This window comes from Triturus cristatus, chromosome 3_2 (assembly GCF_964204655.1).
Source record: "Triturus cristatus chromosome 3_2, aTriCri1.1, whole genome shotgun sequence".
NCBI lineage: Eukaryota > Metazoa > Chordata > Amphibia > Caudata > Salamandridae > Triturus > Triturus cristatus.
In genome coordinates this window covers 945,717,745-945,734,405 of record NC_140584.1, presented here as the reverse complement: position 1 = coordinate 945,734,405, position 16,661 = coordinate 945,717,745, and the positions used below count along the sequence as shown (strand labels likewise).

At 45.3% G+C, this 16,661-nt stretch overlaps 1 protein-coding gene across 1 annotated transcript in view; it reads left to right on the top strand.

Annotated features, from left to right (window-relative positions):
- Window positions 1–272: 272 nt before the first annotated feature.
- Window positions 273–16,661, top strand: part of CA4 (carbonic anhydrase 4) — a 121,658-nt gene continuing 105,269 nt past the window's right edge. The window contains exon 1 of the mRNA XM_085649442.1: window positions 273–712. Within this exon, the coding sequence (XP_085505568.1) occupies window positions 646–712 (67 nt within the window). The 5' untranslated portion in view covers window positions 273–645. The remainder of the gene's footprint in view (window positions 713–16,661) is intronic.

Below are 16,661 nucleotides of genomic sequence, written 5' to 3'. Positions count from 1 at the left end.
CCATAAGGTTTGGAAGCTTATAGCGACCACCTACCCCTTATAAGGTATAAACCGAGCAGGTTAGTAGTATCATGTTTAATTCACAGCGCTACGAAGCGCTTGAAGCTGTGTGACAGCAAAGTGGAGACGCGAACGATGTAGAAACGAACATTTACGTAACTCCAAGGAGGGATCCAGCTTTTATTAGTAGTAGTACAAAAGTCACCCAGGGTCTTGGGAGCCCAGATAAGTTCCTAATGGTGCTGTCTCAGGCGAGACGCCTGGGATGTCGTATTTCGGTCTTTGAACCATGAAGGTGGCAGAGATCTCTCCCGGCGCTGGCAAGTACAGTACAAGGCTGACAGGGCACGAGGTGACAGCGCCCTGGTAGATTTATTTATACGTGCTTATCGGAAGTGAAAGGAATGCGAGCGACACTCGATGTGCTGCCCCTTGAGAGATGTTCCCACCGGACACCGGCCGTGGGGGGGCTGGAGGCCTCGCCGCGGGGGGAGGAAATAGCCGCTACTGGAGGAGGAGCTCACCTTGACATCTAGCAGGGCCGCCCGAGCCCTTATAAAAAAGTCAGCCGAGAGGGCTCGCGCACCACACTCAGCGCGTCATTGAACCTGCTCCCTGCACTGACAAGCCTCAGGTACACTGGTGATGAAAGCCCCGGCGCTCCTCCTGGTGCTGCTCTGCAGCCTGTGCTCTGCGGCAGACAGCGAGGAAGGTAAGACGCGCGCGGCGCTCTGTAGTTTGAACCCTTAGAAATTAAGTGACAGAATCTAGGCGCTATAATTTTAGTTCGTCTTTCCCCTTATCCCGCGCCACCTGGCCATGACTCCAATAGTCGGCTTTCTTTCAGAAGTTTATAGGGCATCACGTTTGACAGAAGTTGGCGAGTGCTGCTACCGAGACCACGTTGCCTCTCTTCCAAAGAAGTCATGTCATAATGGAATTCAGTCATGAGGTCAGTTATCGATCTGGTCAAGAAGAAATAATTCAAACAATTTTAAATGAGAACGGCAAATTCCAGGCCACAGACAGGTATCCGCGGCAGGTGCACTGTCGCTATAAGGTATCTTACTAGAGTTTCCTGTCTCAGACGGCGCGCGCCGCACAGGTTCAGTAATAACGGTATTTCTTCTGCCCAAAATAACCCGCGCTCATTTTATTGATCAGGCTGGTTGCACCCACCCGATGGTTGGCACAGTTCTGTGCCTGTGGCAGTTTCTGTAACCCAACAGGCTATCTTGCTATAGTTAGAGTGATAGAATGTACACCACATTTCTCATCTTTTAATTGCGTACTTTGTACAGTTTTCATGTTGAGGTTCCTATAAAAATCTAGCACCCCGCGGCTCTGTAAACAGCGCGTGCCGCTAATACACACTTCATGGTACTCTCTTTATCGACTTTAGAAATGAGGGCGGGGTTTAGGTGCTGGGAATTTATCCAGATACTCTCAGGGCGCACAGAGGGCATTGCACAAAGTTCGTAGACACAGGTGCAATAACTCGCTAATAGACTTACCAGCGGGTTCATTTTGTGGTCATGAATTTTAATTATGTTACAAGCAGAAATAAGGGGGCAAATGGGGGGAGGGGGGGGCATTACCTGTTTCAAGGCACCCGCTTCCTTCTGTTAACAATATTGCACATTGGTGTAGAAAAGGTGCCGTGGGACTAGATGCAACAAATGAGATTGGGACCCCACAACCTGGTTAGATAATGATAAGCCACCAGTTTATGAAGTGGGCCCTGGTGCCACTGCACCTGTTGCACTATTGATAGCTACGCCTGTTGTTGCACGACTGTTGTGAAGCATTATCACCCTATCATAGAACGTAGAGCCTGCACTCTTCTGTTGAAGGGATATCAGCCCCGATGAAGAGTACAGATACTCCTGTATTAAAGGCGTACAAGTCCTGCTGATAAGTCCTGGTGTTCTCGTATTACGTCACAGTCCTGATGGGTAATGCGAGTGCTCGCCTATTGAAGGCGTACCAGGCCTGCTGAATAGTACAGGTGCTCCTACATTACAGGTGCACCAGCCCTGCTGAGAAGCAGTGGTACTCTCATATTAAATTGCAGCCCTGATGAATGGTGCTAGTACTGAAAGGGAGAGGGACCCTGCTGAGGGGTACAGTCGCTCTCATATTACTGGTACAGGAGCTCTGCTGAGAAGTGCTGTTTATTTTGTATTAGAGGTATGCAAGATGTGCTTAGAAGTGCAGGCACTCTCCCATTCAATGAATGGCAGCTCTATGGGAGATGCAGGGACTCACTCCTTTAAAGTATTTCAGTCTCACTGATGTGTGATGGTTTTGTCCCATTACAAGTCCAGTACCTCAGTTTCTCATTTCAAGTACAGCAGTCCTGCTGTGAAGTGCTAACACTCGTCTATTAAAGGTATTGCACTACTGCTGAGAAATGCTGGTTTCTCATATTAAATAGCAGTCCTGCTAAGAAGTTCCAGTCCTCTGCAATTAAAGGTATAGCAGTGCTGCTGACTAGTTAGAAGTGCAGGTACTCACTCCTTAAAAGTATTTCAGTCCCACTGGCACGTGATGATGCTGCGCCATTAAATATACACTGATTGTTTCTTATTCCAAGTATAGCAGCCATGCTGTGAAGTGCTGACACTTTTCTAGTAAAAGTATAGAAGCCAAGTTGAGAAATGCTGGTACTCTTGTATTAAATAGCAGTCCTGCTGAGAAATGTGGGTATTCGTCTATTAAAGATATAGCAGCCTTGCTGAGACATGCAGAGGCTTACTCCGTAAAAGTACTGGAGTCACACTGACATGTGAGGTTACTGTCCATTTACATGCATAACAGCTCTGTTACTCAATACAAGAAAATCAAGAGGGCAAAAGCCGACTTCTTCAGATCTCAACTTAATCGAGTCATAAATCGTCCCAAGAAACATTAAAAATTTGTTAATCAACAATCGATCAAATCACCCATCCACCCTGACCCTGACGAAGGCACTCTTACTTGCGACCCCTCCCACCCCCAGCCTAGACCCAAGAACAATGCCTCTTGGCACACCTTTACACCCCTCAGTGAAAATGACATCTACAACACTCTTCTTGCGATCAAACCATCCAACCACTTTAATGACTCTCTACCTTCTCCCATATTCAAAGAAATTAAGGCTGCCATCCTCCCCATTTGGGCAACAATTGTTAACGCTTCACTGTTGCAAGGCATGATACCCGGCTGCCAAAAAGCAGAGCAAGTATCCCCCATGCTAAAAAAAACAAACGCGGACAGTTCTGATCTGAATAACTTCTGTCCTATCTCCAACATCCCCACGCTGGCGAAACTTTTAGAAAAGTATGTGCAATCTCAACTCTGTGTTCACAATGAGAAATTCCAACTGATGAATCAACATTAATCAGGCTTTAGGAGTGGCCACAGCACAGAATCTGCACTCACTCACATCTTGGATGACATTTTAAAGTTGCTAGACCAAAATGAAGCCTGCCTCCTAATTCTCCTTGACCTATCTTCTGCCTTTGACACTGTTAACCACAGAAAATTACTCTCCACCCTAGAACACAGGACGGGTCTATCAGGTGTGGTTTTGGAATGGTTCTCTTCCTTTCTCCACACCGATCTCAAAAAATCCAAGTGAATCAATCCCTATCCCAGCCGTCTACAGTCTTGATGGGGGTTCCTCAAGAATCTGCCCCCCCATACTCTTCAATTTATTCTTAGAACCTTTATCTAATGCCCTGAACTCAGCGAACATTCTCTTTCACATGTACGCGGATGACACCCAACTTTATTTGAAAGTCTCCTCCCCGGAAGACTTCATTTAACTCAAATCCATCTTGATGAACACCCAAAACTGGTTCACTGAAAACTACCTCATGCTCAACATCTCCAAAACAGGATTCCTTCTCATTGCTTCCCCTAACCACGCCCCCAAGATTGACCTCTGGATGCATCATCTTTCAGCCTTCAACTGCTCCCCACACATTATCGAGTCTGCGAAATCTCTAGGAATTACCCTAGACAGGCACCTGAACATGCAGAATCATATTAGAAATGCAACCAAGGGAGCTAAACACCAGATGAGGCTACTAAGGAATCTCAAACCATTCCTCCCACAGGAAGACTCAAATGGGCGGGGCAAGCTCTAGTATTGCAAAGGCTAGACTACGGTAGTTCCACGCTTTGTGGTCTCCCCAAAAAAAGCTTGGCTCCACTTATGGCTTCCATTAATGCTGGAGCCAGATTGATTACTGGTACAAAAAGAAAGGATCACATATCCCCAGCCTTAAAATCCCTCAATTGGCTGCCTTACGAAGCTAGAATACAACTAAAGATCACTTGCTTGACTCACAAAGCACTTTACTTCAAGACCCCCATTTATCTGGCTCACAAATTAGAATTATCAGGGGGTGGCCCTCTGTCTCGAAGTGCAAACTCACTTCTCCTAAAACCTCAAGTCTTCACCAAAAAGAGAACGAGTAACAGAGCATTCTCTGGCATGGCCCCCAAAGATCTGGAACTCCCTTCCACCGGAAGTCCGTCAAATCCCATCCACCGCTTCCTTCAAAAAAGAAGTGAAAAAAATCCTAATGCTGAAGCTCCGTCCCTGAAGTCCTTGGCTCAGCTGCTTCAAAACTGCCCCCTTCTCTGATGCTCTGACTGTCCTTTACACGGTTGTACTCCTGGGATTAACAGTGTGAGCAGGCCACTGCACATCCCTGTATGTTATTTATGGATTTTTTTCTCCCTTTACCTGATTGTTGCCTTTTACATTTGTGTAATCCAGTGATTAATAGTATTGGCAAGCTATGATCGTACTGGTACTGTGTACATTGCCTGTTCTTCTCTATTATTGGATCCGTCCGGACTTATTTTTAAATGATCTGAATCACGCCAATATCGTGCTCTCGTCTTGAACTTAATGGTAGCGATTGCTCTTGTCCCACTGTTTGAATCCTACTTACCCCAAATGTGAAGCGCTCTAATACCCTCCTGGGTCATGTTCGCGCTCAACAAAACTTTATAAATATATAAATACATAAATAAATACAAGTATAGCAGCTCTGCTGTGAAGTGCTGGTACTCTCCTAACAAAGTGATAGTATTCCTGCTGAGTAGTGCTAGTACTCTCCTAGCAAAGTGATAGCAGCCCTGCTGAGTAGTGCTGGTACCCTCCTAGCTAAGTGACAGAAGGTCTGCAGAGTACTGCTGATACTCTGCTTTTAAAGTAATAGTAGCCCTGCCGAGTAGGGCTGGTACTCTCCTTTGAAAGTGATAGTAGCCCTGCCGAGTAGGGCTGGTACTCTCCTTTTAAAGTGATAGTATCCCTGCCGAGTGCGGCTGGTACTCTGCTTTTAAAGTAATAGTAGCCCTGCCGAGTAGGGCTGGTACTCTCCTTTGAAAGTGATAGTAGCCCTGCCGAGTAGGGCTGGTACTCTCCTTTTAAAGTGATAGTATCCCTGCCGAGTATGGCTGGTACTCTCCTTTTAAAGTGATAGTAGCCCTGCCGAGTAGGGCTGGTACTCTCCTTTTAAAGTGATAGTAGCCCTGCCGAGTAGGGCTGGTACTCTCCTTTTAAAGTGATAGTAGCCCTGCCGAGTAGGGCTGGTACTCTCCTTTTATAGTGATAGTATCCCTGCCGAGTAGGGCTGGTACTCTCCTTTTATAGTGATAGTATCCCTGCCGAGTACGGCTGGTACTCTCCTTTTATAGTGATAGTAGCCCTGCCGAGTAGTGCTGATGCTCTCTTTTTAAAGTGATAGTAGCCCTGCCGAGTAGTGCTGATGCTCTCTTTTTAAAGTGATAGTAGCCCTGCCGAGTAGTGCTGATGCTCTCCTTTTAAGGTGATAGTGCCCTGCCGAGTAGTGCTGGTACTCTCCTAGCTAAGTGACAGAAGGTCTGCAGAGTACTGCGGATACTCTGCTTTTAAAGTGATAGTATCCCTGCCAAATAGGGCTGGCACTCTCCTTTTATAGTGATAGTAGCCCTGCCGAGTAGGGCTGGTACTCTCCTTTTAAAGTGATAGTAGCCCTGCCGAGTAGGGCTGGTACTCTCCTTTGAAAGTGATAGTAGCCCTGCCGAGTAGGGCTGGTACTCTCCTTTTAAAGTGATAGTATCCCTGCCGAGTAGGGCTGGTACTCTCCTTTTATAGTGATAGTATCCCTGCCGAGTACGGCTGGTACTCTCCTTTTATAGTGATAGTAGCCCTGCCGAGTAGGGCTGGTACTCTCCTTTTATAGTGATAGTATCCCTGCCGAGTACGGCTGGTACTCTCCTTTTATAGTGATAGTATCCCTGCTGAGTACTGCTGATACTCTCTTTTTAAAGTGATAGTTTCCCTGCCGAGTAGTGCTGGTACTCTCCTTTTAAAGTGATAGTATCCCTGCTGAGTACTGCTGATACTCTGCTTTTAAAGTGATAGTATCCCTACTGAGTAGTGCTAGTACTCTCCTAGCAAAGTGACAGAAGTTCTGCTGAGTTGTGCTAGTACTCTCATTTTAAAGTGATAGTAGCCCCGCTGAGTAGTGCTGGTACTCCCCTAGCAAAGTGATAGTAGTTCTGTGAGTAGTGTTGGTACTATCTTATTAAAGGTATACCAGCCCTGTTGAGAAGTACTCAAACTCTTGTATTTAATAGTAGTCCTGCTGAATTGTGCTGGTACTCTCCTATTAAACAATCAGCAGTGCTGCTGATCAGCGGTGATACCCTTTTAGTAAATATGTACCAGTTCTTTAAAGTAGTTCAGTCTCTCTGGTGTGCGATGGCCCTGTCCCAGTACATGTGCAGCACCTCTCCTCTGTTACTCAAAGCAAGTATGTCAGTCCTGCTGTGAAGTGCTTGGGCTCTCCTATGTAAGGCACTTTTCAGCAGGGCTAGTATGCCATTAAGCATTTCACTGCTTCAAAGTGCCACTTACATGTAGCAGTACTGTCCCATTAAATATAGCGTAGTATACTTTTTAGGAGTACTGGCACTGTAACATTAAAATGTTTAATTTTTGCTAAGCTGTGCTAGCCATATCATATGAATAGCACAGCTGCCCTGTTGACGCGTCCTAGTGTCTACCATTAAAAAAGTTGCAGCCATGTCGAGGTGTGTCGCTACTCCCTCAAGAAATGTAATACAGGCTGCAGAGAAGTGCTGGAAGTATAGCGGCCACACACAAAAGTGCTGGTACTTTCAGTCCAAAGTACTGGACTCCAGCTTCATCTTAGAATCACTGTAGTTCTTCCAAGATGTTACAATACTTTCCCATTCAAAGGATTGCACTCATGCTGAGAAGTGCTGGTACTCTTCCATTAAAAGTACAGCAGATACACAGAGAAGTGCTGATATTTTCCATTAGAAGTAGTTGAATCCTGCTGATAAAATCTGGTACTGTCATTTTAAAAGTATTGTAGACCTTATGACAAATGATGGTACCTTCCCGTTACAAGTATTGCAGTCATGCTAAGTGTCGGTACTCTCCCATAACAAGTATAGCAGCCAAGCACAGAAGTGCTAGTACCGTCCATTAAAAGTACTCACATCCTGCTGTAAGTTCTAGTACTGTCATGTTAAAAATATTGTAGTTCCTCTGAGAAATGATGGTACTTTGTCATTAAAGTATTGCACTCATGCTTAGAAATGTTGGGACTCTCCTATTCAAATATTTGCAGCAGTGCCTAGAATTGCTGGTGGTTTGTCATTAAAAGCAGTGGAGTCCTACTACGAAGTGCTGACACTTTCCGACCGAGTGTACTATAGTACTGCTGAGACTGTGAGAGAAGTCTTTTAAAATGTGCAGCTCTTTCACAAGGGCTAGTATTCGAATTTTAAAATCGTTGTAGCTCTGCTTAGAAGCGTTACAACTGAGACATTGCAAGGAAGCAGTCCTGTTAAAAATGTTATTACTGTTTTGGGCAGTGCTTAATTTGAACTGGTGGGGGGGGGGGATGACTCACCGACACTCCTTTTTGGGGAATGGCACTTATTTTGATGTGGGGCCAGAGAGAGTAAAACTGAAAAGGGGGAAAAGGATGAAAAAAAAGACGAAAAAGTGTGGCAAAGAGAGAATGTAGGGATGACAAAGAACCTGAAAACGTGAGATAGGGAGGCAGGGAGTATCTGGTGGTGAAATAAATAGGAATGAGGTGAAATCAAGACTGCACAGCCTTGGTATTAACTACTGATCCCACCACCCTTCTGAAGTTCAATAGCACATTTGATAGCACTAGCTGAGGGCTTCTGATCAAAACTTGGGGCCCGGCAGTTAATGTTTTATAAATTAAACACTGTTTTTTGCGAAAACAATAGTATTCTTGTTAAGATGTTTTAAAACTATGTTAGTAAAAAATATATCAGCCATGTTGAGAAATGATGATATTGTGTCATTAAAATAGACCAGCTATGCTAGAAAGGATTAGGTCGCTTCCATTAAATGTATGGAGATTCTAATGAGAAGCAACCCAACCCCGCCTGGTGCTGGCATCACCCCGCTGCACCCAGCTCCCCTCTGGCGGCCAACTCTTCACTGTGCATGACCACGCTTCATGAGAGATGTGTGTCTGCGGCAGGGATGGCTGCTGGGCCTCCGTCCAGGCCTCACACCCAGCCCCCCAAATGGCCAACACCCTGCTGCGCACAGCTGGCCTTTTTGGCTGTTCGCAGAAGAGGAACTGCTGCAAGTCCTGGCCTCTGGCCAGGCAATGTGTCCAACACTCAACAGCCAGCCAACCATCATGGATACCCAACCCACATTTGGTTTTATTATTTTTTTCTAACTTTTTTGAGATAGTGGAAGCTTCACAGTACTATAGGGTGAAGCTTGAGCGGTTGCCCTCACAGGAGAGCAGCACAGGGCCCCGCGGTGGTTTGAATATTTTTGTAAAACTTTTGGTCTCTTGGGGATTCCTCTGGGTCCACATCATGAGTTCTTGGGCATCTTGGTATTTCTACCCTGACCTTTACACAATTATTTTTTCAAGAAACGAGGACATAGTCCTGTAATGGTGGCTGCAAAACTTTCTTCCACGTTGCGCTTGCCCAATCAGATCACGAGGTACTGCGGTACCAGAAATGCCAATGCGAGAAAAAGCCACCTCTGCAAATCAGAGAGTTTTATTTTCTTAATTTCCAGTACTACTGGACTTCCGCAGACCAACCATTTGGCTATATCTATTTTTTCAACCCTTTTATTGGCACCTTGAGCACCTTTTTAATACAGAATATTGGCCAAGCAGATTCACACCAAATAATGAAAACACACTTTCTGAGTAAAGATGAAACTTTTAGCAAAATTTGGTATAGTTCTATTTAAAAACTCTTTAGGTTTTACAGCATGCATGTGTTGTCGGTAAAATATTTTGTTAACAAAAAAAAGCTGAAACAAGCTAAGAGCACGCCCATTACTTACCATTGGTTGACTTCATTGTCACTTTTGTTTCCTTGCGTCTTATTGGTTGGCGCCTCCTGTTATCCTCCTGCTACTTCCTGTCAGAACCACCTTCTAACAGATAGCACTGCAGAAGTCCTGAAGTGAAGGGCTGAGTTGGGGATGTGTGAAGAAGTGCATCCCCTGGAGGTGAAGTGGTGTAATTGCACCGAAATGCATTTACTAGTGGTTATTTCTTTTTAGGTGGACTGAAAGTCACATGTGTAAAGTAAAGTACCTGTGTAAGGTGATGTTAAGCTAAATGGAGTTATGTTGCTGGACCTTCCTTCTAGGGGGTCTGGCTGTATTTACGTAATCCCATGCTTTTACCTGTGATTCCTTTTAAAGTGAAGAGGCGCACTGCAGGAGAAGTGTAGTTGCCAGGAGTACTTCTTTTGAAGGGACTGTAAGTCACATGTGTAAGGAGATGTCATAAGCCAAGTGGGGTTATGTTGCCAGACAGTCCTGCTAGGGTGTCTGGCTGTATATGCGCAATCCTGTGATTTCATCTGTGATGCCTTTAGGGGCTGTAATTGCAATGCATTCAAATGATCAACCAAGGTGATGAGTACTGTCATTCTAAAGTGTGCGTAAACATGGATTCTTGCTGCTGCGCTTAGGTGAAGACCCCAGACTGCTAGCCCTTAAGATATAGAGGTGCATACATTATGGTCAGTAGGAGATGCTCAGTCAGGGTCATGGGTCACCAAGGCAGGTTTACCCCTTTTTAATGCTTGTTGAGGTAATGGGGTGGGTCGCCACTGGGATGGTACCAGTGCGCAGGGCCCTCGCTCCAGGTTATGTTCAACTATCTGCACTGGGGGCAAGTAGATGTGCATACATGGGAGTGGTGGTACTAGACCCCACCCCCCCCCTTGTGGGAGGGGTGGAGATGTTATGCAATGTCACAAAGTAATTCCAACAGCTTATGTATACTTGTAAATTGGTGCATAGTATTGAGTAGTGTGTGTATTTAATAAATATACTCTTACTTTTATAAAGCAAAGTACAGACTGGACAATCAATTATTGAGTGTTATTTTTGTGCACCTGCAAATGGCGATTACTAGCCCACACCACCTACCTTGAGTAAGCCTCAGACTGCTCTGCAACGCTACCCTCTGAGAGTCAGGCACTACAATTGGGTGTTTGGTTCCCAGTGAAGGACAAATGCAGTCATGTTATTTGTGCAGGCCTCACAGATGCTGCCTCGTTTTCCAACAAAAGGCTGCTACAAAATGTGTAAACAAGTTTAAGATAAAAATGTGCCTCCAAAATATAGATTTTAGGAATACCAAGACTGTATGAAGTGCACTTGTTTATAAATGTCTTTTGAAAGCACACACTTTACAGCTCAACTGGTAACTCCCTTGAAATACCAACAAAAAAAATAAATCTGTGTTATCAGAAAGCTTCAAGTGATTCCATCAATTAAAGCCAACACCGGCTTCCAAGCACTCTTTACATTTGCAGAATGACCATTATCTACATTTACATTTCTTTCAGGCGGCCGCACCCGGGAAAAGAAGGCTTTTTTTATCTCTCTGCTCCTTCCTCCGTTTCACAACACAGGAGACTCCTTGCCTTACACTTCAGCTGAAGCATTTTAACTGTCAGTGTTAATCATCCAAGAATGACTGTCTTTTCACAAAAAGAAGGGGGACTGTTTTTCTTAAATTTAAAAAGTATAGGTAAGTCGTGCCCCTCAGATCCCGCTCATTTCAAACACTGGTGTACGGTCATAAAATTACATGTACAAAATTACAATTGGCAAAACCTATATACAAAACTTCCTAAAACAGCATAACAAAGATTCTACAAGTGAAAATCATTAACCCAAGGGTTTATCACAGGGTTAACCAACACCAAAACCCTTCAGTCATGTGGTAATTTGTGCGACTACATGTACCAAAATACATGCCTACAAGCTTTACCAAAGTTCAGCCATCCTGAAATGCCTGTTGGCTTTAACGTGCTTTTCACAATAAATAAGTCAGGCCTACTGCCTCTGTCCTAACTTTACATAATAAACAGATCAGACCATTAGTTGTGATAATTAGCTTATCACCATATTCAGCTCAGCCCTTCTGCGTTGAGCATAAGCTTCCCACCACGCCAGAACTGCAATACAAGCAAGGGAGTAGCCAAATAATTGCAACACCTCCAAATTTGGACCATACCCCAAATGGCACCAGGTCAGCGAAGCCCAACCCTCCCTATAAGAGTCTCTTCCACCATTCCGTCCTTCCATCCAACCATTTACCCTTCCCTTCACACTTCCATTCACCAACCCATTCACACACTCATCCATCCAGGATTCTGTCCATACACCTATTCTTTCATCTAGCAATCCTTCCATGTTTTAAATCCATCCATTCACTCATCCATCCTTGCAGCCCTCCCTACAATCGCCCTTCCAGCCATTATTTCACCCTTCTGACAATCACTCATGTATCTAGCCATCTATTCATACTTTCACATTTCCATCCATCCATCCATCCGTTTATCCATCCATCCGTTTATCCATTCACCCACGTTTTCTCCCTAACCAGTCCATTCTGTCTCTTCAACGGTTGGGCAGAGTCAAGGCCCCTCTCTTAGCAGTGCTTCCTAAACCCCTTTATTCGGTTGAACACATAAGGCCTCCAGCATCTGCGCAGTCAAGCCGAACCTAACGGAGTTGCTCCATTTCTCCGTCTGTCGGTGTCAGCAGCTACAAAGGGAGCCCAGACGGCTTTGCTTCATCCTCGAAGTGAAGGTTTATGATTCCTGACCCGGCTAAGTTCGAAAAAGATAGTAAGAGCCATTCCAAGCTGCAGGGAAAGGGCAAAAGGAATTTGCTCCACTGTGATTCTGGCAAAAATGATATGAACCGTGTCTTTCTCCATTTCATGTTAGATAGACGGTACCAGAGGCCTGAACACGTGTTTCGTGTTTGCAAGCTGGGTTGTTTAACATTGGGCCTCGGCCCTGGGCGTCCCCCTACCACGCGCGCAGTGGACGTCAGAGCGGCACGAGGGGACACCTGCACTGCAGGATTCAGCGCGAGCTAATGATTAGCAACATCTCATTAAGGATATCTGCAGGGAAAAATGCGTCCTTGAGCCTGCTCCGGAGCCTGCCTGTGAAGTATCCGACAAGGCCCCGCGCGCTCCGGGGCGGTCCCGCTCCCCAAGGCCCTGCACATCACCCACTGCGGGGCAGTGGGTCTGGGCTCCTGTCTAAGAGCGCGCCGTGTGTTCTGTCGGAAAGGTAGTTGGCCGAGTTAATGTCCCTGCTGCGGCTGAGCTCTGCGCCCGCCGTGCAAGTCACCTGTTTGATTAGTGAGGCCGACATAGCCTTTCAACTTTCTGATGTGATAAAATGAGTTTCCTTGCGTTCATTGACACCTGAGTTTTACAGCCCTATAAAGATGCAAGGCTACGATAGTTAGCGCTATTTGAAACTTTAAATCGGCTGGTGAAGGGTGCACTTCTGCCTTATTGCTTTCATTTGCGTGCTTTCAGTGTCGTATTGTGCTTTAGTATTGTGTCGCGTGACTGACTCACTGTAAAGCCTGCTGGGGCCGATGGGATGAAGGCTTCAGCCTCTACGGTCTTAATTATTTTACTGGGGAAATTGAACTGTCGCTTGTGAGAGTCGTCTACCTCCTTCAGACCATAAATTGAATTATATTTTAAATAATTGGAAATATAGTAACTCCAGTGTTAGATTGTATCAGTCGTAGCAGAATGATGAGACACCCCTGGCGACATTCCAGTCCGTGATCTGCAAGTTACATGCATGTCGCTACAGCAAGCGCTCAACCCACTGTACTGTTCCACCAGCTGTCTATGCAAGCACATCCCAAGCATGCACCGCACTGGACTCGCGGGGACTGGACTCGACAGATAAGACTTTCCCTTCCGTCAATGAACGGCAAAATTGCCAAATCACTGTTGTTTTTGGCGCTGCGCCATAAGATAGAAACTGTTTGCTTGGAGGAGCGGTGAATATTTACTGTACTTCTCTGCTCTCGGACCTCCGTTTGCTTTTCCTCATCATCGTGTCGTGGTGGTGGACTTTCGAGGCTTCACTCGTTAAAAGGGCCAGTGCCTTTTAGTGACAAAGATATAAGCACGGCCATTCGAATTATGCGGCCGGGAAGGATCACATTATGCGACAAAGTTGACTAAATCACGTGATGAGAAAAGGTAAATCACGTGGTGTAATGCAGCATATGTTGAAGCAGTATTACTTCACTATGTTGTCATTTTTATACATGCTTATGCTGTGACTGTGGGCAGAAGTTTCACCTCACCAGTATCTTTAAGACCTAAATATAGTATTAGTAATCAGATTCTGAAAAGTGACCTGTCTCTGTGCAACAACAAACCTTCCACTGCTCAGCAACACCTGTCTTAGCATTTTTAGTAACTGTTGTTCCGGTTGAGCTAGAAACAATTATCTTTTGTTAAAATCTGCAAATTATGGGAAAGATGATAAATTATGTGGTAAATGCATGAGATCTATAATTATGTGGGAAACGCCACAGTCGTAGAATAGCATAATTCTACTGGCCCTGGATATAAATCTCCTCTTCAATGAGAGGTAGAACTAAGCCATTAACCTGTACCAGCTGCACACATGAATATGTGCTTAAAACCAAGTGGAAGACAAGCACAAAGCTATATATACATGTACATTTCGTTTTTAAATTTGTGGCCCAGGGGCAAATGCCCAATTACCCCAAGACAAGCACACCATCTTCTCTGTCCCGTTCCTACCCCAATCCGTCCCCTCTCCCTATGTGGGAACACAGAGGTATGTTTTGCTACAAAAAATGATTGTCTGATGCAATGTTTGTTGAACTGAAGGCGGAGGTCCTTCAGTCTTACCTTTAGGACAGTGTGCACACAATGAAGAATGTCTTTTTGTAGTCATCTCTCCCCTCTCCGCCCCCATCTCCAAAAATGCTCCTGATTAGCTTTTGCAGAGCAGAATACTGTCGAGGCCTCCTCACAAAGTCACCTTGTAACCTTGCTTTCTGATTGGCCATTACTCACTCATGATGTCACTAAGCTGTCTGCATAGAATGGGGCCCAGACAATCAGGCCCTGCTGCACCCTCCTTGTGAGGGCCCCAGGGAGGAGGCAGACACCAAAGTGTGACTGCAAACCCTGCAAGGAGAGTGATGGGAGGGCAGACAGAACAGGGACAGAGCCGAGGACAAGGAAGGGGGGGGGGGGTGAGGGAGGGGTGATGGGTACCATTCTCACCTCTCTCATTGGTCTCTCATTGGTCAAGGTCAGGGACCAGAGTCACTTTGGGAACCAAGATCAGACCTGTCAGAAGTTATTTTCAGACGATGCCCAGATGGCACAGTGATGTAGAGGGGTGCCATGAGCCCTTATGTAAACATAAATAGACACCAGGATCCTGGGTGCGACTTAAAAGACAGCCATAATTGGGATGCAGTGGACCACTCACACCCCGATGTCACCGCTTCTGCTGCACCAATGATAGCTACAACCCTGAGATTGCACCATACATGAATAGCCTGCAAATAAAACTGTGGGGAGGGGGGTATCTGCAATGAAGTGGCGGAGCGTGTCGCTAGCCTCCTGGGCTTAACGACACGCTCCGCCACTTCGAAAACGCAAGGCTGCACCGTATTTACAAGAATGTGGTGCAGCCTTGCATTTCCCACTTCAATGGCGCTAACTTTATATATTAGAATCCTAATGAAGTGATTTTTACAAAGACAGATGTTCCACAAAAAACTCAGTGATTATATCAAAGAAATAATTACTCAATCTTAAAGCCTTGAGAAAGCCCTGCCGGGTGAAACGTGCGTCGGCTGCTGTGTGCATTTGGAATAAAGATTGATTACTGAAATCGTGACATGGATTTGGATCACTTTGCGGAGTTTTCTGTGTCATATGTGAATGTGTTGCATTGATAATGATAGAACTGTTCAAGTAACTTGTACAGTGACTTTACTCTGGTGTGCTACAGTGCTTATGAGGTGGGTGTGGATTGGCTATGTGTAGGTTATGTGTAGGAAGGTGCCCCTTCCTGCACATAAACAATCCTAAAATGCCATTTTGTAACTTTCATGTATGCTGCTTCATGCAGCACACATGAAAGTTACAAAAATTGATTATTTTTAAAAGGTTTGTTTACGTACAGGAAGGGACACCTTCCTGTTCATAAACAAACCATGGCATTTTGCTTTTTCCATGTGTGCTGCACAAGGCAGCACACATGGAAAATGCAAAAACGAGGAGAAATAATTCATTTCTCCTTGTTTTGCCAATTTAAGACTAGGATTTTCCTGGTCTTAATTTTGGCGCTGCCTCCTATGTATGCCACCCTTGTACATAGGGGGTAGTTCCAAATACAATGGGTGTTGCGGTGGAACGCCCACCGCAACATAGCATGAAAGGGTGCCTTATGTACAAGGCAGCGTTAAGCCACGTTAACGCTGCCTTGTACATAGGGCAAGACCCTATCGCCATGGGAAAATGTCACAAAAAGTGACGTTCTTGTGGCGATATGAGCTTGCACATATGCCCCTGAGTTTAATGAAGTGTTATGACCCCCCTCCCCCCCCCCCCCGAATTGTTTTCAAACCGAGGTCAACCACTTTTTTCTTCTCAACTTATCTACTATGTTGCCTAAAAGATCACAGTATTTAGAGATTGTTAAGACAGGGACTGATGAAATATTCAAATGAGTCAAGATCTGCAATATTTCTCTGAAGTACAACATCATGTATGTGCACATAAAGTCAATGTGTTCCAGGGACAAATAATGCTAGACATGCTGCAAGCACAGTGCCACAAAATGCAATGCCTGCTTGACACAGTGCATTTCACTGGATGAATGCAGACACAAACTCACAAGCTGACACCAATAACAGCAGGTTGCTCAAGTATACCAAGGAGTTTCTGAGAATGGAAGCCCGGCAGGGCTGATCACAGGTGCTCGCAAAGGGCACTGCTGCTCCCTGTGAGAGGAGAACACTCACCGTGTCAGGGCAGGGGCTGCTCTGGGTGCCAGGGTTGTCGTTCAGGGTACTGGGACTGGCTCTTTGGTATAGGCCCAGACATTAGACTTATTGTTTATGTCACAGGTACTGCAGTGGTAGTAGTGTCCACCGCCCCAAAATGTAAGGCACACGTAGCCAGAGCAGTTCCAGTATGGAATGTGCTACTGCCATGCCAGAAGTCATATCATGGGCACATGTAATGCAAGAAACTACATTGACTTGGTATGTCAGA